Source organism: Crinia signifera, chromosome 1 (genome assembly GCF_055691185.1).
Source record: "Crinia signifera chromosome 1, ASM5569118v1, whole genome shotgun sequence".
Taxonomy (NCBI): domain Eukaryota; kingdom Metazoa; phylum Chordata; class Amphibia; order Anura; family Myobatrachidae; genus Crinia; species Crinia signifera.
Window position 1 is genome coordinate 201,727,365 of NC_139217.1, and position 24,929 is coordinate 201,752,293.

A 24,929-nucleotide genomic window follows, 5' to 3' on the forward strand; every position below is an offset into this window, starting at 1 on the left:
TTTGCAAATGGGTGATGGCAAATCAAGAGCCAGGCAGTAAAAGTTACACCAACATGAATGAACTTATTTTACCTTGATTTTAATAAAAAAAAAAAATCTAAGTAGGCAGGACAGCGATTAGAATCAAGAGTACGGATTAATAAAAATAATATAACTAGTGATTTTGGGCACAAAAGGATATCACCTAAGATTTGTCAAGCCCAAATAACCAATAGCGGGCACTGAGCTGGACAGCATGAGTTCATTAATGGCTTATCAAAATACATACTGTATAGCACAAGGATATTTCACAGTGCTTTAGAACTGGAAAGACATAGGAATAAAATAAGACCTATTAACAGACAGAGGTAATTTACGACGGCCGGGCTTGCAATCTAGAAGATAAGTGGCGTGACATACATGAGAACACAACTTATAGTATAATGGTCCAATGTAACAAAGTTATTACTGGGCTATATCAGCCAGTCACACAGTAATGGTAGCATGGGGTCAGATGGTTGTTTGAGAATAGAAAGGGAACAGGAATTTCAGAACTGATAGAAAAATCATACTGGATTCAATTCTTTTACGGTCCCACTGGACATTTTTAATACCCTTTTACACACACTGTGTGTACGTGCACCCATTAGTACTGGGATTAGCCGTGCAAAGCAGCTCAACCTGTCCCAAGTCCTGGATAGGGCACTTTGGAGACTGCAAGTGGAAGTGTGTCAACCCACTGAATACGTGACTGAACCGAGAAACAATTGAATTGCTCTGTTGGGCACCATCAAGTGGGAAATGTATTCCTCCCCACTGAGCGAAAGCAGATATTCCACAAGATTTGTGCAAAAAGAAAAATAGTAGTGGCAGCAGGTGTGTGTATGAGATACGTAGACTTGACTTGGGAGATACTGTACACAGTTTTGATGATAGCCTTGTAGTTAACAGAAGTATGTTATATTGGATTCATTCAAATTTAGGATATCATTATTAACGGTAGATTTTTTTGGGGGTATTCTTTACTTTCACGGCGCCAGCATGGCGCCGTGCTACTTCCGGCTTCTACGCTCGACACAAACTATGTAAAATAAAGGAACTTAACGCCATGCCAACATGGATAGTTCATACCTCCACTATCCATGTTGGCATGGAGTTGATTTTAAATAGCGTGGCAAGCGTAGCGAGCCCCGCAAGGGGACTCAGACGCACGGCGCCATGAAAGTAAAGAAGTACCTTTTTTTTTTTAAAGAAAAAAAGGGATTTTTGTAAGAACTTACCGTTCGAATCCCTTTCTCTGATATGGTCCTGGTGACACAGCTCAACACTGGGATGTAGGAGGGTCCGAAGGAGCCAGGCACCTATCCTAAAGCTTTAGAGGGTAGGCTCCTCCCCTACTGCATCCCTGGACTCTTCAGTTCAACTTTCAAAGCCACTGGAATACATTAACTCAGTACAAACACCTGCACATTATCTGCACATTTTATAACAGAAACTGTTAACTTTTAACCATTTTAACATGAACATCATGAAATTCTGGCATACTTACTGAGCGTAAGGGAGGGATCGCTGTGTCACCAGGACCATATCAGAGAAAGGGATTCGAACGGTAAGTTCTTACAAAAATCCCTTTTTCTCTTTCAATGGTCCTGGTGACACAGCTCAACACTGGGACGTTCCAGAGCCGGTCCTTTGGGAGGGTACGCTCAGGTCTGCAGCTCTCAGCACTGCTCGCCCGAATGATGCGTCCTCCGACGCGAACTCATGGAATCTATAGAATTTGGCAAATGTGTGAACAGATGACCAAGTGGCAGCTCTGCAAACCTGCTCTGCTGTGGCCCCATGTCGAACCGCCCAAGAGGTGGCAACTGACCTGGTGGTATGCGCATTTATTTTGGCCGGTACTGGTCTACCCACTTTGGTGTAAGCAAAGGCTATCATAGACCGCAACCACCTAGCAATAGTCTGCTTAGATGCAGGCCAACCAATTTTGTGTACGTCATACAATACCAACAATGTGTCAGTCTTCCTGACACTCTTCACTCTGTCCACATATATGCGTAAGGCACGCACAACATCCAAAGTTCTCAATTTGTCCCTTTTCTTAGAACCCTCTGGGGGTTGAAACACAGGTAGAACAATCTCCTGATTTAAATGGAAGGAAGATACCACCTTCGGTAAAAACTGAGGCACTGTTCTTAAAACAGCCCTGTCATCATGAAAAATTAAGAAAGGAGATTTACCTGATAAAGCTCCCAACTCTGAAACTCTTTTAGCAGATGCTACTGCTAACAAAAATACTAGCTTCCACGTAAGAAACTTAAAGTCAGCCGACCTTAAAGGTTCAAAAGGTGCCTTTTGAAGGCATTCCAAAACCAGTGATAGATCCCAAGGAGCTACTGGTTGCTTGTATGGAGGCTTCAACCTGGATACTCCTTGTAAAAAAGTTTGAATTTCCGGCAAAATGGCTATCTTTTTCTGGAAATAGATGGACAAGGCCGAGATCTGCACCTTCAGTGACTGAAGGCTTAGGCCCGATGAAAAACCATCTTGTAAGAATTCCATCATTCTTGATAGCTTAAAATGAGATGTATGAGCCTTTCTTCTCTCACACCATCGAATGTAAGTCTTCCAGACTCTATAATAATTTGCCGAAGATACAGCTTTTCTGGCCTTTATCATCGTCTGTACTACTGCGTCAGAAAACCCTTTTCTTTTTAAAATGATGGTTTCAATAGCCAGGCCGTCAAAATCAATCGATCTGAATCCAGGTGATTGAATGGGCCTTGTCTTAGAAGGTCTGGTCTCAGAGGTAGACGCCATGAGTCCACAGACAACCTCTGAAGCCTCGAGTACCAGGATCTCCTTGGCCAATCTGGGGCCACTAAGATCACTGGAACCTTCTGCCCTTGTATTTTCTTTAGAAGTCTCGGTAACATTGGTACAGGTGGGAATGCATAAAGGAGATCTCCCTGCCAGTGAATAGTCATGGCATCCACTGCCTCCGCTAGTGGATCCCTTGTTCTGGCATAGAACCTGGGCACTTGACGGTTGATCCTGGATGCCATCAGGTCCACATCCGGAGTTCCCCACCTCGAAGTGATTTGGTGAAACACCTGAGGGTGTAAGCTCCATTCCCCTTCCTTGAGCTCCTCCCTGCTCAGGAAGTCGGCTTCTATATTCTCTATCCCCGGGATGAATATAGCCGATACAGCTGGAACATTCTGTTCCGCCCATAGGAAGATTCTGGACACCTCCCACATGGCCAATCTGCTGCGTGTACCTCCCTGGTGATTCAGATACGCCACAGCTGTGGCATTGTCGGTCTGAATCCTCAAAGGGAGGTTCTGTAATCTGTCTCCCGCCAAGGAAATCACTTTCCAGACAGCTCTCAGCTCCAAGATGTTGATTGGTAACGCTGATTCCTCTGCCGTCCACAGGCCCTGAAGCCTGAGATCCAGGACTACTGCCCCCCAGCCCCTGAGACTGGCGTCGGTAGTTACTATCAACCAGTCCCAGGTCTGTAATGACCGACCCCACTGAAGTGAATCTATTTCTGTCCACCACTTCAAGGATTCTCGGGTGTCCGAAGACAGCACTATCATCTCGGATTTCATGGTCAAAGTGTTTCCTGACCAGGCTGACAAGATGTTCCATTGGAACCTCCGAGAGTGGAACCTGGCAAATTGAAGCGTCTCGAATGACGCCACCATCTTCCCCAGAAGCTTGAGGCACCTCCATACTGAAATGCTCTGAGCCCTGAGAATCTCCTGGACTAGGGTGACCAGATCCCTGGCCTTTACCTCCGTGAGGAATACCCGATGAAGATGGGTGTCTAGTATGACTCCCAGGAATTGGAGCCTTTGCGACGGTACCAACTGAGATTTTTGCAAATTTAAAATCCAGCCGTGAGCCTGCAAAAAACTGATGGCCTCTGCCAAATGACTCTGCAGCAAGACTGCTGACTCTGCTTTGAACAGGAGATCGTCCAAATAGGGTATGACTGTGATTCCCCTGAGCCTCAGCACCGCCGCCATTACTGACATTATCTTTGTGAATACCCTTGGCGCGGTTGCTAGCCCAAAGGGTAACGCCCGGAATTGTAAATGCAGGTCTCCTATGGCAAACCTCAATAAGGTCTGATGCTCCGGGTGTATAGGAACGTGCAAATATGCGTCCTGGACATCCATGGACGCCAAAAATTCTCCCTGGTCCAGACTCAGGAGTACTGACCGTAGGGACTCCATTTTGAAATGGTCTACCCATAAATGAACATTTAGGGATTTCAAATTTAGTATTGGTCTGAAAGACCCGTCTGGTTTGGGCACCAGGAACAGCGTGGAGTAAAAGCCTTTCTTCCACTCTGCCCTGGGGACTGGTGTAACCACCCCTTTCTCCAAAAGGGAGTGAGCTGCTCTCACAAGAGCTGTACGAAGCCGTGCCTCCTTTGGTAAGGATGTGGGGATGAACCTCTTCGGAGGCGGCCCTCTGTAAGGGATTTTGTAACCCTGTGTTATAATATCTAACACCCAGGCATCCTGGCCTAAAGCAGTCCAAGCGTCCCTGAAGAGTGTGAGACGCCCCCCCACTTTTGTCACTGTCGGGCGAAGCCCCTGACAGTCATGCAGAGGGTTTATCCTCTCCCTTTGTGGCTGGCTTCTTGTGAACAGAGCCAAATTTTGACTTCTGTGTCTTGCCTCTAGAGGACTGAAACCTTCCCCTGAAAGACTGTCCTCGAAAGGACGCACCACCTCTAGGGGAGGGCCGAAAGGACGGCTTAAAAGCAGAAAATCTTGACATCTGCTTTGCTGAGGAGGCCGGCAGGAATGTACTTTTGCCGCCCGTGGCCTGTTTTATAATCTCCTCTAGCTCGGTACCAAAGAGTACCTTTCCTTTGAAGGCTAATGTTTCCAGAGCCTTCTTGGACTCATTATCTGCTTCCCAGGCTTTAAGCCAAAGCACTCTCCTGGCATTAATGGAGACTGTGGACACTCTGGTAGCCATTTTAATAGCTTCCTCCTCTGCTTCCACTGCATATTCTGCTGCTGCCTTAATCTTTTCTGCAAGCAGTAATGCACCAGGGTCAGCCTGCAGCACGGTGCATAATTCACCAGCCCACTCTATCATGGCCTTAGAGACCCAGGCTGAAGCAATAAGGGGCCTTAAGGTAAACCCCACCCCTTCAAAGATAGCTTTGAGGTTTCCCTCCAGCTTTTTATCCACAGAATCTTTGAAAGCTGCACCGCCCTGTACTGGTAATACAGTAGCCTTGGACAAACGTGCCACTGAAGCATCCACCACTGGGACCTTTTCCCAGAGCTCCGCATGAGACTCTGGCATGGGGTACAGACTAAGGAATCGCTTAGGCATCTGAAGCCTCTTATCAGGAGTTTTCCAAGCTCCTTCTAATAATTCCTGTAACCCCTCATCTGAAGGAAAAGTAACAGCCTCCTTCCGCTGTCGCTTAAAAACACCCTTAACAGGAGTCTTATCCTCCACAGTCAGCTTTAAAGCCTGCTTCACAGCTACAATGAGATCCTCTATACCAGCAGCAGAGTTCTCTTCCAGATCATCACCCTGATCCCAGGGGATGTCATTATACTCTCCTTCCTCTTCATCTACCACAGTAGTTAAAGCATAAGACCTTCTAGGGGTCCCTGCCACATCATCCATTTTGTCCAGCATTTCACTGAACCTGTTAATCCCTTTTGCAGTATCCTGCATCACCTGAATCAGTGCAGGATCTGCCTGGGTAAGAGGCAAGGAGCCAGACGACTGCTGAGATGATGGCATAGGTCTCTGTGATTCTACCAGCCCATCACTCTGCCTGTCCAAAAGCTGCACCAAAGCGTTTACTGACCTGCCTAGGGCCCTGGCCCACGCAGGTTCCATATGCTCTGCCCTATGGGGATCGCTGCCCATGGGTCTCACATCAGCGCAAGTAATACATAAGCCCCCCTTGGCCATCTGCTCAGGGACAAACTTTTGTGTGCAAACATTGCACGCGCTCAGTGCATTAAGGGCTCCCTCCCCCAAAACCACAGCCTGATGCTCAGACATGATGCAAGTGATAATTGTATATCTAACAGTATACACAGTGCAAACAATTGTACAAGCGCTTATACAAAGTCAATGCACCCAGTCACTTAGCTGTCTGTAGGTTTCTCTGCGGGGAAGCGATGCCCAGGAAATCCAAGTCACTCTGCCAGGATCAATTCGCCAGCTCAGCTCCGCTGCAAGCGTTCTGAAAGGCGCCAAAGTCAGAGTGAAGGAAGAGACCAAAGTCCCTGCTGCTGCGGGGTCCGTGACCTTTTGGCGCCAACCACCCCCAGCTAGCCGCTCCTTAGGTAGGATTTCCTTGTTCCAGTGTCTCCCCCTCAAATGGGGACCACTTGGAACATGCCTGTCACAGCGCTGCTGTCCTCTCAGTCAGGAGCTCAGCGTGTAAGCTCCGCATAAAATGGCCGCCGCCATCACGGAGCGCCTGTCCCCCATGATCCCCACCTAACTGTGGAGCCGGTTTCAGGCAGCTCCGGAGCCCAGGCAGCCTCTTAATAGAGGCTATGAGCGCAGCACAGGGAGACCAGACAGCGTCTACCCTGTGCACAGATAGCTGACAGGACGCGCTTCTGTCAGCTCCTGCTGCGCTAGCAGTGTGAGGATTCACTATGAAAATCCTCACACTGTGCCTACCTAGCTAGGGTAATAGTTAATAAAATAATAAAAATCCCCTAACTACTCTAATTCTTCGGCTGCTCCTGCAGCCCTTTAGAATAGCACCCACTCCAGTGGGCACCTAACACGAACTGAAGAGTCCAGGGATGCAGTAGGGGAGGAGCCTACCCTCTAAAGCTTTAGGATAGGTGCCTGGCTCCTTCGGACCCTCCTACATCCCAGTGTTGAGCTGTGTCACCAGGACCATTGAAAGAGAAACGTATTTATTTATTAACAGTTTCTTATATAGGGCATACATATTCTGCAGCACTTTACAGAGAATATTTGAATACTCACATCATTCCCTGCCCCAGAGGATTTTACAATCTATATTCCCTACAACATATACACACATTCATTCTAGGGTTAATTTTGTTTTGAGCCAATTAACCTACCAGTATACTTTTGGATTGTGGGAGGAAACCGGAGTACCCGGAGGAAACCCACGCAAGCACTGGGAGAATATACAAACTCTGCACAGTTAGGGCCATGGTGGGAACTGAATCCATGACATCAACGCTGGGAGGCAGTAATGCTAACCATTACACCTTTCGTGCGGCCGTGCTCATGTCTAGCTACAACATCCAAAACAGTCTGTAAAATGAAAGTCTGTTTATGGGAAAATTGCTTCAGTCAATGTAGGAGTGGAGTGCATTGTGACATATGCAAGTGTTCTGGAAAAGTTTCTTAGATAGAATTATAATAGAATAGCTGTGGGGAACATGGAAATCAAGGGATAGGGTTTATGGTCCTGCAGTTTACAGAAGTCAGGCATGGTTTGATTTTGAAATTATTCTTTGTTTGGTATTCAAAAGACTAATGGGGCATACACACGTGGCGATTACGGGCCCATTTCTAATCTGACAAGAGCACTTAAAAATGAAGCATCGTCTGAATAGATTTATGCTACATGCAGTATAAATCTGGTCATCACCCGTGTTCTTTCTATTGAGAACATGGGCAGTGACAGATCGCTCAGCACAAAGCCTCATGTGTACGGGACATTAGGGGGTATGCAATTGTCCTCCATAAGCTTTCTCTAAAGAAAAAAAAAAAAAAAGTGGTATTATGGTGATTATTGCTTCATGCTATTACCCTGATTTTCTGCAAAAACACATAGGGACTTTTGTTTCTCATGGAAAGAAAAAAAAGGGGAAGGGGGATTTTGTTTTTCATGCCCGACCAAAACTCTAGATGCAGCCAGGTGGGCTCAACTGGCTGCAGTAAATTACAGCAGATCGAATATCAGTCTGATGCCATGTTCACACTGGAAAGTGTGAAAAACACTACCTATACCATGCATTTAAAAAGCAAGTAAAAAAAAATAAAATAAAAAAAAAAGTCTACATTGCACAATAAATTACCAGGTGAAGCAGATTTACCCAGTAATTTGCCTTTCAACAGTAGGCCTTTTGCAGTGTGAACAGGTCAACCAGAATCAGCATAACCAGGAATAAAGCAGGGCTGAAGACCCTGTTAGAGCCTATTACATGGGCCATAAATAATTTAATGCTGACCAGTTCATACAGCAAAAGGACCCATGTTGAAAAGCAAATTACTGGGTAGAAGTACTTCACCTGGTAATTTGCTTAGCTGTGAGAACAGGGTACAAGTTTGATATGACAAGTGGATATACAGTACTTACCAATGACCAGCAGAGATTTTGCGGCGAGTGTTTGAGTACAACCCACAGAGAGATACTACAGAAGTTCAAAAGGACTTCATCCAGTTTTTTTGGGATGCATTACAGAAAAAGTACAGAGGAGCGAAAATTGATCCTTGTGGAACATCAACTGATAGAGGAGCAACCAGAAAAAAAGCCCCACTGAAATAAAGCTATAATAAACCATAGATGGAGCCAGAACAGCACAAAATATTGGAGAACTAGGGAATGTAATGTTTGTATGAAACAGCAGACATAGCTATGTGAATTAGAAAGGAGTACTGGCTTTTACGGTATATTCAGCAGTAATAAAACAGACTGCCTTAATGCAGTCTGGGTGGATTGGGAACAAACGCTTGACTGAAGAGTGCCCAATACGTTGTGTGAGGAAACAAAACGTGTGAGGTGGGAATCTCAAGCATGTGTGCTTGGGCTGTAGTTTAAGAGATTTTGAGGAAGATGTATTAAGCCAGGTACAGTGGTAAAGTGTAAGGTGATAATGCACTAGCCCAGTAGTTCCCAAACTTTTTAAAATCACAGCTCACTGGAGTATCAGAATTATATTCACGACACCCCTAGGCCAATGGTTTCTCATTGAGAAAGTAAAAAAAATATATAATGGTTATGTGTGTTTGCCATATAATTGTCCCCACGGATTACATATAAAGGACAGGATTCACTTCTGTTTGTCCACTATTTGCCTATTATATTGGCCACAAATAATTTGAATTGACCATGGACCACCAATCCAGGGAACTATGGCACACAGTTTGGGAACCACTGCACTAGCCAATCAGCTGTTTGGAAAAATTACAGTTAGGACCCAATTGGCTGGTGTGTTATCACCATTGACTATCACTTTACCAGAGTTAATACATCTGCCCCTTTAAATAATTTTTTCAATATAGGATGTACTTACTGCTTGTTTGGGAAAGTGAAGGAGAGATTTACTGTAGTTAAGGCTAGGATAAAGCCAGGTGACAAGAACTGACTTTGTGAATGTATCAAAAAGGTAAAAGCTATTACAATAGTTTTCCTATTGAACAGAGTAGATACTTAAGGGGGATATTCAATCGCCGTCGAGCATCTCCCGTGGGGGAGATGCTCGACGGGCCCTATTCAATGCTGTCTTCCCCGACAGCATTGAACAGGGTTTCCTGGCAGAACGAGCCCGACATCTCTAGCTGTCGGGCTCGTTCTGCCGAGAACAGCCGGGAAGTGACGAGCTGCAGGCTGCATCTCGTCACTTCCCGGCCGCAACTCGCGGCCACGCCCCCTTCTCATCCCGCTGCAGGCGGGACATTGAATCCCGCCTGCATGTTCTCGGTCGAGCTGACCGAGAACGGGACTGGGTCACAGCAGGCGAGCAAGCTCGTCTGCCGTGACCCGAAGATTGAATACCCCCCTTTATCTTCATACTAGGTAAGGGCAGAAGTTCCAAAACTCTGTTCTCACGGTAGTCCAGGTATTATGTTTGCTTAAGCACAGGTGACTTAATTGCTTTAACCATCCATGCTTAATCACAGAAATCCTTAAAACCCAGACTGTTAAGCTGGCCATACATCTACAGATCGATTGTCAGATTGGGCTGGTTGGAACAAAAACCAACCAGCCCAATCTGATGAGAGTAAATTACAGTTGACCATTTGCTTTGAAATGCTGGGAAACTGCCAAAAACTGTCATTCAGATATTACCAGGTTTTTGTTCCAACCAGCCCAATCTGACAATCGATCTGTAGATATATGGCCAGCTTTAGGATACCTTGAATGGCAAAAGCTGTACAATTGTAGGATGACTTATTCTATGCAAAGGAGCTTTAGGGGGCTATTCAATCTGTGCCAATATTTCCAGAGAGGGGAAATATCGGCACTCACCTATTCAATGCTGCAGTTACCGATAGCATTGAAGGGTGTCAGATCCGACTTTTTAAAAGTTTGGATCTATTTCGTCGGAAACGGACGTGGATTGTGGAATTTACGGCAATGTTTCATCAAACTGCAGCCATTTTTCGCCAGTTCTCTCACTTTCTAACAGTCGAAAGCCGCAACATTGAATTCCAGCTGTCAAGTTAGAGTCGAGAGGAACGAAAACAGGCCAGCATACCGACTGTTGGGACATTCCGACAGGCAGAATCCTGGATTGAATATAGCCCTGTTATATGTGCAAAAGAACTACATGTGATGTAGTCAACCGATGGTGACACAGGTGATCTGATACTGTGGTCTCAGATGCACAAATGCATTCAGGAGTCTACTTATACTAGACACCACCTGCTGCATTTCCATAAGCAGCAATGCACTCTGCAACCACATACTGTATGAATCAGGGCCCTTGTGTCACAGAAAGCAGATTCTCCTTGGAGTTACAGAGCTGCAAGCTAAATCAGCTTACAGTAAATGCATACTTCCTGGTTCAACCTAGTCATCCAATATTTTAATATTCAATAATGCTGAAATAAAGTTTATTCAATATATGGTGAAGAGCAGTGGACTGATGTGTGCACTTTGGGGAGTATTTATTTTATTAATATTTTATGTAGCACAAACAAATTCCATTGCTCTTAAATGGGAACAAAGTATAAAGACAGGACTGCGTATTTGTAGACAGAGGGCCCTGCTGACATCAAACAGGAGTTTACTATAGAGCAGGCATGTCCAAACTATGGTCCACCAGCTGTTGTGAAACTACACATCCCAGCATGCCTTGCCATAGTTTTAGTATTCCCTAATAGTAATACTGTGGCAAGTCATTATAGGACTGGAGGGCCATAGTTTGGACATGCCTGCTATAGAGTATAGAAGGAAAACAAAAAACTGACCAGTGTAATGCTGGCCACACTTCAGACCAACTTTCATCCAACCATCCAACTAGTTGATTAGATGGAATAAATATATGGTACTGGATGGGTTTGCTCACAAACCCAGGAAAATGGACAAAAACATTCAGTAACTTTAATTCAATCAAACAGATCAAACTACATTACTTTGTCTGAGTGACAGGGTTTTTCCGTTTCTACATTTTCGGACCAAATTATTGAATTACAAATTACATTTGCTCCCATCCGGTACCATATTTTTATTCCATTCAACCAACTAGTTGGATGGTTGGATGAAAGTTGGTCTGATGTGTGGCCAGCATAAGAGGGGTGTTAATTTATGCTTGGGGCGGTTACATGGGTGTTGTTAGGGATGGCCATCGATGATTCGAAATCATCGATAGTTCATGGCCGATGTCAAATACTTTTGCCATCGATGGGGGAGAACCAGATGGTTTCCCTCCATAGATGGAACAGCAAAACAATGTTTTGCCTTTTTTTTTTTTTTGGAATGCCGGGACATGGAGCATAGCTCAGCCCCGCCCCCATGTTTTGATTGATCAATCAAACACAATGACTGACCATCGATATGTAAAAATATCGATGGTCAGCCATTGCATAGTTTAGCACTATCGATGGCCAGTTGCTGAATTGCCATCGATGGCAATTGCAACGATGGCCATCCCTAGTGGTTGTGGGATTTGATAGACTTGCCTAAGGCCCCATTCACACGCTCCGGCTCCTGCCGAGCGGCAAAACCCTGCATGGCCAAGAAGCCGTGCCGCACACAGAAGTTTAGAATGGTGGGGATGGCCACAGCCCGGCAGCCGTCCCTTCCAGTGGTGACAGCCGGCTGCAACCGGGCCGTGGCCGTCCTGTGTGAATGGACACAATTGTGTCCATTATTAACTACTGTGCGGCTTTTGTCCGTGCATGGGTTCGCCGCCCGGCAGGCAGGAGCCGGAGTGTGTGAAAGGGGCCTAAGGATGTGCGTTTTCAAGAATGCTCAAAGGTTTGGGAGCAAGAGAAGTCTCATTGTATGAGAGGGCATTCCACAGAATGGGTGCAGCCCAAACAGTTATGTGTGCACATACATGTATATATTTACATTCCTGTAAACACAAGGATATCACCAGAGATTTCATACATTATGGCAGGTACATTGGAATTAGTCTCCAATACAAAGCAGCACTAAAGGTGCGTACAAACAGGGCAATATGATCGCTGGCAATATATTGCTAGCAATCATATTGCTCAGTGTCCCATTTTCATCTGCGACCAGAGATGGTCGCAGATGAAAATGTCACACTGCCGGGAGAAGAGGAAGTGGAAGTCGCTGGTCAGAGCGACCATTCAGGGGCTGAAAACGGGAGCGCGCACCCGGCGATTTATCGCTGGTGCACACTTCAATCACTGGCAATATGGTTGCTCAGCGACCATATTTCCAGCGATATTTGCTATAATCGCCCCAGGGTGTACGCACCATTAGACAAGCTGATTCGGAATAATAGCTGCTATATTAGATCAGGGATAAATAAAATAATGTGACAGGCTAGAGCAAGCAAAATATAAGGATTCAATGTATATAAGCATCCGTCAAAATACCAAAGAGGACTTCAAAACATTAGAAGCCTTATTAGCTACAGACCTGAACATCATGAGAGACAACCTCAGGCTCTCTACAGGGTTGTGATTACTGGGTCATAATATTAACTTTAAATTGGAGCTAGATTTTCTGAAGAGCATATATGCTTCTTTGTGTTATAGGGCCTACATACATAGCGATTTTTAGCCATTTTCTAAGCAATCTAACTAGTTCGCTTAGAAAATGACCCTACATTGCTGCGTGTGTAGGGACCAGCGATAGCGGTGCATGGTGCAGCACTATAGCCAGTAAATGAATGAACAGGAACCCTCAATGTCACCATCGCCATTGTTCTCTCACCAGAGAACACTGGCGCTGACAGTTCGCTCAGCACACTGCACATTGCTGTGTGTGTGTGTGTGTGTGTACTGCACACTCGCTATGTGTGTTGGCCCCTTTACCTATTACACCCGGATGGCTTAAATTGTTAAACTAAATAGTTTCTGTACTTAGGTTAGTTGGGTGCCCACTAAGCTTCGTTTTACACGTCCGCTCGCCTCGCTGCGCTTGCCACACTATATAAAGTCAACTCCATGTGGACATGGATAGTGGGGGTATGAGCATACTTACTATAGTGGGCACCCAACTAACATATAAGTACCATAGTTTCTAGGACTAAAGCGCGCGCGCACATACACACACACACACACACACACACACATGTGACCACTGATGGGTAAAATTCACATAAGGATTTTTATTTTAATACTTGGGAACATGCAGTAACAATGAATGAGAGAAACTAGGCCCACGTATCACAGGAGCTGTCCTGATCTCATCTGTTAGCAACTCAGGACACAATTTAACCACAATAAATAAATTTCCCCCCTCTCCCTCACATCATGTCCACATGGAGACTGGCTGCTGCCTGCAATAGGGGGCACGTCCTGCGGTCAGATGTCAGGCCAGGGGCAGGGGCTCACCACCTGGCAGGGCACCGACAGAGACTAGGTGAGAAAGCAGTATACAGTATATGTAACAAGGCCCAGGGTTAGCACAGGCCCTCTGCAATCCATGGTCTCTCCTGAGCCGCGCCTCCAGGCTTAACCTCCCACTGCCGGGCACAAGACCACGGGTAAGGACGGTGCAGAGCGCATCCTAGCTATAGCGAACCCTGAGACCCTGCGCATGTAGCCTGCCCCAGCAGCCGCTATAACCACCGTCACCCCGGGTTTCTCCCACTTACCTTCGTTTGCCAGATCCTCCATTTTACCGCCTCAGCCGCTCCCACAATGCCCAGCGGCCGCTTTCACAGTGAGGGGGTGGGTCGTGCTGGGCGGGGACTAGAGGCAGGCATTGTTCCTGCCCCCTCAGCTAGCCACGCCTACCGTCTCCGTTCTGAGCGGCTATACTCAGCCGGATCACGCACCAGTTTCTGCGCATGCGCATGCTGACATCGGAGGGGAACGTGAGCCGAGAGCAGCGCATGCGTAATCGGCCTGGTTTAGTTTACGCGTTCGCTGGCTGGCTGCTGCTGTAGTAAACATTGGAGTGGGGTAGATGTTACATTGGGGCATATGTATTAAGCCTGGTGAAGAAATAAAGTGGAGATAAAGTGGAAGGAGATAATTCCCCACCCAACTGTGTTTGAAAAATGACAGTTTGGAGTTCATTGGCTGGTGCGATATCTTCTTTCAATTTATCTCCACTTTGGAGTTTATTCTGGTTGACTCACAGGGCTGTGAATTTTGCAGCCTTGCTAGTCCATCAGCCGCCGTCCGTTCGCAGCCTTGGTGTGGGGGAGAAATCATTCGATGGTCACCGACCATCGAATGATATCTCCAGCGTTCGCAGATCTGAGACACCCCTGGGTCCCCCGCCCAGCGTTTACCCAGTTCCCATGGGTGAATCCCACAGCGGCTGCACATGTGCATAAATGACTATGGGCAAACACAGTCGCTAAAAATCGGTCCCCCGTGCGAATGCGCGTGGGTCTGATTAAATTAGAATCACCCCCTTTTTCTTTTCACCAGGCTTAATACTTCTATCCCAGACAGTGGAAAGAGTGGAGCTTTGTTAGTGGAGAAGTTGCCCATGCAACCATTCAGCTGTTACGTATAATTTTCCAGACTGCACTGTATTTAAAGCTGATTGGTTGCCATACAATACCATACTTCCATACCTCCTAACTGTTCCGATTTTCATGGATCAGTCCTAGGGTTACCACCCTTCCGGGATTACTCTGGAGTTTGGACAGTCCAGTAATTAAGACCGGAGTCTGGAGTGGTGGCGTTCCCGGACTTAACAATGTCCAGGTGTAGGCAGCTACTAGCAAAAGAGTCATGAGCCTGCCACCCAGAAGTTGGGAGGCATAAAGTTTTCCATTCCACTGCATTATACATCTCATTTCTCTGCTCACCAATATATCTATCTCAGATGTTCCTTAAGCCCCGTACACACGGGGTGACAGGAGGCGGAATTGTGCTGAAGCAAGATCACTCGGCACACATTACAGTGCAAACGCGGTTGTAAATGCGATTGTGATAAATGTGCCCCAAAATCTTTCTAAAATCCACAAAAAGGCTTTACTATATAAAATGAGTTCCAAACACCCAGTTCTAGCCAGGGAATCTTAGGCACGAGAAAAACTAGCAAACAGGTAAATGCCGCCTGCCATCTGCCCGAATGCCCGCCCCCAAGCCACTCGAATCCCTGCATTTGCATGCGAGGGGATGTGTACACTTACACATCCCCTCGCATGCGGCCGCACGGGTGAAAAATCATTTGATGGTCACACTAGACTGAATTTGATTTCAGATAGAGATGGTTGAATTCCGGGCGGGCGCTGACGTTATGTCAGACATCGAGCAGGCATTGACACGCCTGCATTCCCATAGGAACGTTTAGCCCCCTGTCCACTCCCTTCACAAAGGGTCTGCATATGTGCCATGCACCATCGGCGGAGAGAGCAAATTTGGATCTGGCCGACCAGGTCTGAATCACCACCTAAGTGTAGCAAAGTAATGAATAAACAGAGTCTCAGGCAACATGAAACAGTAGAGGTGAGCCTGAGTGCTGGCAGACTGATCACTCTGAAGGCCCCCATACACTAGGGCGACTTGTCCTTAGGACAAGTCGCCCCCGACTTCCCCCTGAGCTTCCCCGGCTGCTCCCCGGGGGAGCTTGATTAGATTGGCAATTGATGTGCCATTTTTTACATGTGATAAATCGTCTCGATTTATCACATGTAAAAAACCCGGGGAGCAGGGGGGGGGGGGGGGGGGGCTACAGAGCAGGGCTGCTGGTGGGAGCAGGGGGGGCTGGGGACGCTGCGGGGGACACAGGCGGCATAGAGCCGGGCAGAGGGAGCCGGGAGCTGTCAGTTCTAGAAAAAAAAGCCTATACAATGAATGGGCAGCCTGTGATTGGCTGAGCGCTCTCTCAGCCAATTGCTGACTGGCTGAGAGAGCACTCAGCCAATCACAGGCCGCCCATTCATTGTATGGGCTTTTTTTTTTGGTACTCTTTACCTAGAACGGCGCCCGCGATTTTGATTGTGGGCATCGTTAGTAAAAAATTGCGGGCATGCACTAAAAAATCGGGTGCAATGCGACCGACGCGATGCCCGCGATTTCCCATAGGGAACAATGTTAAATGTCTCAATTGACCCGATTTTCCTGTTCAATGCCTCAATTGACCCGATTTTTCCATAGGAAACAATGTTAAATGGCCCACAGAGGCCAAATAGGCACCCTGAAGTGTGTTATGGCCCCCACAATTGTTAACGCCACCCCACGATCAACGTGAACCCGAAGCGTGGCGAAAGCAGCGAGCCTGCGATGGTCGGCGGTACGCGTCCTACGACCTTTTCATACCCCCACTATCCACGTCGGCGTGGAGTTGAGAATAGAAAGTGTGGCGAGCGCATCGAGCCACCGAGCCCGAAGCGTGGCGAGCGCAGCGAGCCCCGCGAGGGGACGCGGACAGCTGTGAAGCCCGCGAGGGGACGCGGATACCTGTGAAGGTATCCGCGTCCCCTCGCGGGGAACGCTGTGCTCGCCACGCGAGGGGACGCGGACAGCTGTGAAGCCCGCGAGGGGACGCGGATACCTGTGAAGGTATCCGCGTCCCCACGCGGGGCTCGCTGCGCTCGCCACGCTTCGGGCGCGGTGGCTCGCTGCGCTCGCCACTCTTTCTATTCTCAACTCCACGCCGACGTGGATAGTGGGTGAATGAAAAGGTCGTAGGACGCGTACCGCCGCCGCTCGCCATGCTTCGGGTTCACGTTGATCGTGGGGTGGTGTTAACAATTTTGGTGGCCATTTCACACTTCAGGGTGCCTATTTGGCCTCTGTGGGCCATTTAACATTGTTTCCTATGGAAAAATCGGGTCAATTGAGGCATTGAACAGGAAAATCGGGTCAATTGAGACATTTAACATTGTTCCCTATGGGAAATCGCGGGCATCGCGTCGGTCGCATCGCACCCGATTTTTTTGTGCATGCGATGCCCGCGATGGCCGCGATGGGCGCCCTTCTAGGTAAAAAGTACCTTTCTTTTTATTCAGTACTGACAGCTCCCGGCTCCCCCTGCCCGGCTCTATGCCGCCTGTGTCCCCTGCAGCCCCCCCAGCCCCCCCTGCTCCCTCCACCGCCGCGCCGCCCCACTAGGTCCCAAGTCGGGTGGTCGGACGTGCAGCAGGTCCGACCACCCGACGCAGATCCGATGCGCACGGGACCGCGCATCGGATCTGAGGGGACATCAAAACTAGCCGATTTTGGTCCGATTTCGGCCAGATCCGACTGATCTGGCCGAAATCTGACCAAAATCGGCTAGTGTATGGGGGCCTTGAAAGTCTGTTTGGCTGATGAAGCCTGCGAAACACGTTATATGAGAGTAATCAATGACAAAAAGATCAGCAGGCAAATAGACTTGAAGCTTCATGCTGCCTGAGGATACGGAACCTATACGGAACCTAATTATAAGAGAAGAAGTATCCCACTAAAGAGAAAGGGCGAGTACTGGAATCCAGTGGAGAACAAAGGATAAACTGTTTTCATGATGTTAAATAAAATGTTTACCATCTGGCATATTCATGTACTAACATTAATGAACAACTAATAGTATAAGTTGATAATGTAAAAAAATGCAATTAGTCTGCATTCACTTTTAAGGATTATTGAGCCAATAGGCAGACTGCAATTGACATTTATGTTATATGATGTACTAGCGAACTTTGAATTATATGAGCCCTACAAGATCGTAGATCTGTGCAATGGTTTAACAATAAACATATTTATACATATACTATCAAATAGAGGGTGACATTCTATGCTCTGAGCTAAATGCGCATGTTTAATTCGCACACTATATCGCCGCAAATCGCATTTTTCTAACTCGCACTTTTCAGTCCAAATTCGATTATTTAATGTGATGCGCATTTGAGGCTGAAAAGTGCGAAGAGTTGCGATTTGCGGCGAATTTTAGTCTTAAAAAAGTGCGATTTTTAGTATGTAAAAAGTGCGATTTTTAGTCCGAAAAACGCGCCATTTCTTCCGCTGGTCATGTGCGAGTTTTGGACCAACCGGAGTGCGATTTACAAACCTGTCTCCGCATGACTAAGAACCCCCAAACCTATTGGCCCACCTATGTCCCCTCCATTATGCATCACACCCCCTATATAAAGGGCCATTGGCGCCATTTCACTCTTTGATAGGAAGTAAGGAGCATGGAGAGGAGCAGTGGAAGCGTTTGTGCAGGAAGAGGAGTTGGTGGCAGAGGAACCAGTGGCAGAGGGAGCACTGGCAGAGGGAGCACTGGCAGAGGGAGCACTGGCAGAGGGAGCACTGGCAGAGGGAGCACTGGCAGCAGCCAGACAAGTGGGAGAGGCAGCAGTGTGGCAGGCAGCATGGCCACAGCAAGGCCAGCCTCAGCTCAGACCCTGGCCGTCCAGCCCCAGCAGGAGGAGGTGGAGGATCCGCTGGCATCCCCATCCTACAGCCAAGCCCTAGACCATACCCCACACCAGCTGCAGGAGGGCCACATGTCAGAGGTGGAGGAAGATGCTGGTGAGGAGGAGGAAGACACTGCCATGGAGGAGGAGGAGGGTGACATGGCTGGTGCAGAAAATGAGGAGGAGGAGGTGGTAGCTGGTCGCACCAAAAGTGGCCGCATGGTCAGGTTTTCCTATGAGGAAAATGTGGCACTTGTGAGGGCTATCATGCCAGTGTACGAGAGGCTGCTTGGCAAAAGCAACTACAAGACCACTGCCCAGCGCAAGCGCGCTATATGGAAGGACATCACCCAGGCGGTGAACGCTGTGAGTAATCACAAGCGCCTGGTGCGCAATGTGAAGAAGCGCTTCAACGATATCAAACGCCAGTTGAAGCATAAAATGGCCCTGGAGATGGAGGAGGCCACCAGGACTGGAGGAGGAAGCCCCACCACTGTCACCTACAATGCTTATGAGGTGAAGCTGAAGCGCATCATCCCCCCTGAGGTCCTGCCTGGGATGCATGTGGCGGATACCGACAGGGCCCAAACGCCACCGCGAGCTGGTAAGTGTGACCCCATGCAAACTGTAACATACATGCCAATGTATTATACCTGTAATGTGCACTTGTATTGTTATGCTTTGTAAAGTGCTGCTGTGGAACTACATAGCCCAGCAAGGTCATGCACAAGAAAATGGCTGCTCCTGCTTTGAAATTGCGGATAATGCTGGCCCTTGTAGTTCCACAACTAATCTGATTGATTATGAGTGTACCATTCTTTGCAGCAGACTACCATCTATGTGTACAAAAACCCTGTGGTGTAATGGAGGTTTAGCTGCCATGCCTACATACCACCGAATATCCTATAGTTGTCATGTGTACACTAGTTTACTACTAAGTCTGAAATGAAAGATTTGCCTGAAAACTAAACAAAGGGTGGTCCAGATATAATGCTGCCCTTTTCTATTGGGTATTGTCCATTATTGTGAATTCACTGCATGTTTTCTGAAAATGCATATCCATTGCAAGGTCCATAATGCCTGGCCATCTTTCCTTGTACAGATTGTCCGTCCCGAAGTGCTGCAGCATCTAAGAGAAGAAGGCCCGTTGCTGCCGAATCTGCGGAAGCAGGTAAATGACTACACAACACACCATTACACATACAGTACACACACCCATGTCACAACAACAATATCTCACACTACATTCTGCTCCTGCTGCTACATTGCAACGGAAATGAGTGTAATCTGAGCTAGGCATGTGACATATTAATAATGTCATTGTTGCATGCAGTATCGGGGTACATGTGTAAGTGCATAACACCCCTAGGTATGGGCGTCAGCCATCTATAGGCCTATGTAAAACAGTATAGAGGACAGTGTGGCCTATATATGCATGAGTACTTACCTCTTCTCTGTATCCACAGGTGCTATACAACTAGGGTCAAACCAAACAGATTCTTCAATACTGGTGCTAGACGAAATGGACATCATTCTTGATCCGGTCGACACCTTTGCGGCAGAGGAAGAAATGCCGGGCTCGTCCCAGAGTGATCTTCCCCCAAGTGGGGTGCCTCCCAACCCACCCCCAACCACCCAGCAACCCCATACACCAGCTACTGCTTCCCAAGTAGCTAACTCCTTGGTGAATTTCAAGGACAAGCAGCTTGAATTCATGGCCTCCCAAAGCCTCCAAATGGGAAATATACAGGGGTACATGCGTGACACCTTCCTGCAGTTGCGCAAAATGGCCCGTAGTGTAAGGGTAGCTGTAGGCACTCAAGTGCGCATTGCCAACAGTCTTGACAGCCGTTTTGCAGAACTAACTTCTGCAATACGTGAGCAGAATAGCCATATTGGGAGCCTGGCACAAACTCTTACAGCCCTAGCCCACACATGCACAGCGCAGACCAATGCCCTCCTAGCTATGCAGGCACAAATACAGCAGCAGCAGGAAGGTAATGTGGGAGGTGGCACTACCTCAACCCTCAGCAGTGTCTCCAGCACCCCAATAAGTGTCTCCCCCACTTCCCCACCCCGTCGTAGTGTGAGGACCCGTGGTGGGCTTAGTTCCGCCTCTAAAAGTGGTGTAGGGCTGCCTGATGCTGGCCGAAGGTAGCTGCTACATCAGTGTTTCTACATTCCAAAAGCCCAACTATCTGTCTACATGGCCCCACAGTTTGTATTTTGCACATGTTACATTGCAGAATGGTTTACATCAAAACAAGTAAAATTTGCAAAACGCATTCCATTGTGTTTGTGTCTTTTTCTCTATATAAATTAATGTGTGATTTATAACATATTGTAATGGTATATGACTATGGGATTGCAGTAAAGTAGTGTGGTATAACTCCTTGGCTGGCAAAGGTTATGGATGTACATTTTCCAGCAGGCTCTGACACTCATGGTTTGGACTGTAATGGTTGTAGTGTGTCTGGGCATGCTGGAACATGTAGTTCCACAACACCAGTGAGCCATGTTTCACAGAAAACTTAATTGTTACATGTACCAAGAGTACTTAGAAGGTAGATATCAGCAAGAGATAGGTCAGCACCACCATGTGCATCTGTTGTGGACTGGTGTTAGGTTAAATATGGGTGGAAAGCGGTGGTACTGGTCATTAATTTGATAATGAGTACACTTCCAACACTGGTACATTTTGGAGTACAGGCCACATGTGCTTACCAGAAAAGCTACGCCTGCTGATGTATGTCTGCAACAACTTCTTTATAGCAAGTAACAGTACAGTACAAATCTTAGACAAAGTGGCCTGTGATAGCACCAAGGCCCATGAGGTCACAGACTGAGTGGAGGCTGTGGACAAATAGTAGAGGGCACACATTAATTAGTGCTGGACAGACACTACATAGTTGGCACCCACAAAATGGGCACAAGCATCTCTCACCTGCTCATATAACTCCGACAGGGTAATGGGGTTCAGCGTAACCATCCCCACAACCTGTTGGTCCGACAGGTAGTCCAGGTACAGGTGAGCACCATACATACGTGGGGTACCCAGTAGTGGGGGGGCAACCAGCAGCTTTTGCCCACCTTCCTCCCTCCTGCGTTTGCCCTCCAATTGGGACACATCACAGATAAGCAATTTTAAAATAGTCATACAAATCTACATGAATTAAACCCTCACAGGTGTCCTTACTAATGTTGGGGTTAAGGTAGGGGGGTTTGGGATTGATAATGAAGGCACCTGTGTTGAAATTAACCATGTGCGCACTTGACCAAAATGAGGTGTGTGCAAATGCGCCAAACAGAACCAGGTCTGAAAAAAGTGCGATAAATAGACACCGCAAAAGTGCGATTTGCTAATGCGCATAGCATTAAATAAGCGGTTTGTATAGTTTTGCATTGGAAAACATCTGGATGCGATAAAAGTGCGAATTAATCTCGCACTTTTGTTCCGCATACCTTTACGCACAAAATATGCGATTTCGGTCCCTTAACGCATCACGTTAAATTGGCGATTTCACTGAAAAATGCGATATCGCCATTTTGTGGTCTAAATAACGCCAAAAACAGAAAATCGCAGAGCATAGAATGTCACCCAGACTTTCTTAAGAAAACTATCCATGCTCAAGTCATACAGTTGGAGCGCCTCTCAGCCAGTGCCGGGGTCACACCAGAATGCCCCCCCTGTCGAAATGGCGCTCCAACTGACTGGGACGTCCCACACGCACACACATCCCAGTTTCCGGGCGGTGGGGGACGCTATCCCTGCCCGTCTCCATTTCATGGAGACGGGCAGGGTTAGGGGTGGAGCATGGAGGTGGGGGCACTCGGTGGAGACCGGCAGCGAGGCGGAAGGGACCAGGGGTGGGGGGGGAGGGCGCTCCGTTGTAAGGGATCTCGCGCGCGCCCCCTTCTGGGGGCTGGCGGTTGGCGATCTGACCGCTGAATGAGCAGCGCTCCAGCTGTACCATCATTAAGTATTGGAATTGTTTTACAATATCCAGAATACAGCAGCTTATTTGCTGCAATGGTCTTCCTTTTTATGTTTGTATAGTTATTGAAGTATACTTTACTTTCTATGGCTTATTATAGCACTTATCAACTCATTAGCACAGCCTTCATGTGATCTTTACTAGACAAAAAGAAGAGTCTGACTCTCATTACCTTAAAGAGCAAAACGGGTGTTGTTGCCAAGGTAGTTTTGACAGAGGAGATAATGCAGTTGGGAATGTACCGCATCATGTGTTGGTTAATTATCAAGATAGTTTTGGTGATGGAAATTATTCACTTGTATATGTACAGAATGTTTTACAAAATGGTCTGCATATGGTAATTTGCTTGTTGCCATGGTGGTTTTGGAAATGGAGGTAATAATGTTGACATTGTACAGCAAGTGTTGGACAATGGCTGTTACCATGGTAGCTTTGGTAAGAGAGGTAATTAATATACAGTAGGTGAAAATACAGTATGTTTTTGACAAGGTCAGTTACCATGGTAGTTTTGGCAATGGGGTGAATAAAGTTGGCAATGTACAAGATGTGTTGAAAAAATGGTAGTTTTGATAAGTATGGTTATGTATAAATTTACTGCATAAAGGCCCTAATTCGAATCTGATCGCAGTACAAATTTGTTCTAAAAATGGGCAAAACCATGTGCACTGCAGGTAGGGCAGATGTAACGTGTATAGAGAGAGTTAGATTTGTGGGAGTTATTTTGTTTCTATGCAGGGTAAATACTGGCTGAACTATTTTTACACCGCAATTTAGATTTCAGTTTTAACACACCCCACCCAAATTTAACTCATTATACATGTTATATCTGCCCCACCTACAGTGCACATGGTTTTGCCGATTTTGAGAACACATTTGTACTAGGATCAGATCTGAATAGTAGAGTCTGTCCTCTGCTCCTCGATCACAATCTGGTTTGGAGGAGCAAACGAGAATGACAGACGAAGGTTGCAAAGAGTGGTGAGGATGGCAGAAAAGATCATTGGGGCGGAGCTCCCCACTGTCCAAGAACTATACCTAGCCAGGGTCAATAAGCGTGCAGGAAAGATCTTGGCGGACAAGCTACACCCTGGCCACAACCTGTTTGAACCCCTTCCGTCAGGCAGACGTTTTAGGTCCATCCCAGCAAAGAGGACAAGAACTACAAAAGGCTTCTTCCCAATAGCTGCCCACCAACTAAACCGTATTGAACGTACCAAATACTAAATACTAACTCAAACTGTTATATGTGAAATGTATGTGATGTATGTTTATGCCTCTCTTCCCACCCCCTTTGTGTTCCCTGATTGAAGCTGCACTGTTACCACAAAAAATTCCAAGCATACGCAAGTATACCTGGCCAATAAAGATGATTCTGATTCTGAATAAGAGCCAATGTGTATAACATGGATTGTTCAGTGTGACAATACTGCATAATTCCCCTTTCACACAGCACCTCAGACCTGGGTAATTACCAAGTTGCTGACATGTTGACCTGGATCACGGTGAGGTGTGAAAACACCAAAGCTTATAACCCAGGTCGACCAACCAAGCAATTCGACCCGTGATATACGAAGGGTTAAATCCGAGTTGTCCTCTGTATAATGAGCATCCCAGGTTTAATGTGAAAGTCTTGGGCCTGGATTGGAGCCAGGTAGGACCCGGGATAGAGTTCCCGGGTCCGCGCGATGTGAAAGGGATAAATATTAAAAGAGTACTTTATCTGCACTCAAAAAAGTATTATCCTAATTACCATACACTCTGCTGTACATTATTTTGTGGGGATGCAGTTAAAATCCCGGCGGTTGGGATCCCGGCGTTCAGAATCCCGACCGCCGAAATCCCGACACATTCTCCCTCAGTGGGTGTCCACGACACCCCTGGAGGGAGAATAAATGAGTGTGCCGAGCGTAGCGAGGCACCGGGCCCGCTGCGTGGCGAGCGCAGCGAGCCCGCAAGGGGGGGGGGGGGGCGATCCACGTCCCCCCTTGTCGGCATTTCGGCTGTCGGGATTCCGGCGTCGGGATTCTGAACGCCGGGATCCCGACCGCCGGGATTCGGTACTGAATCCATTTTAAGAGTCACTGAGGAGTCATGGAATTTCTAATATCTGTAATAATATTTCTAATATACAAATTCACCTAATGCAGAAATTTCTGTCTATTACAGTGGCACTAACAGTATACTGGGCTGTGCTGCCTAGGGCATCTAGTGTTGTCTGGTCCCC

General features: G+C 47.1%; 1 protein-coding gene across 3 annotated transcripts in view; it reads right to left on the minus strand.

The window, feature by feature from the left end:
* RANBP3 (RAN binding protein 3) overlaps positions 1-14,173 on the minus strand; it is a 71,263-nt gene extending 57,090 nt beyond the window's left edge. For 2 of the 3 annotated variants that reach the window (XM_083179175.1, XM_083179177.1), the window contains exon 1: positions 14,004-14,173. In XM_083179175.1, the coding sequence (XP_083035301.1) occupies positions 14,004-14,025 (22 nt within the window). In that variant the 5' untranslated portion in view covers positions 14,026-14,173. The remainder of the gene's footprint in view (positions 1-14,003) is intronic. The other variant, XM_083179176.1, reaches the window with a different exon arrangement.
* Positions 14,174-24,929: the final 10,756 nt, after the last annotated feature.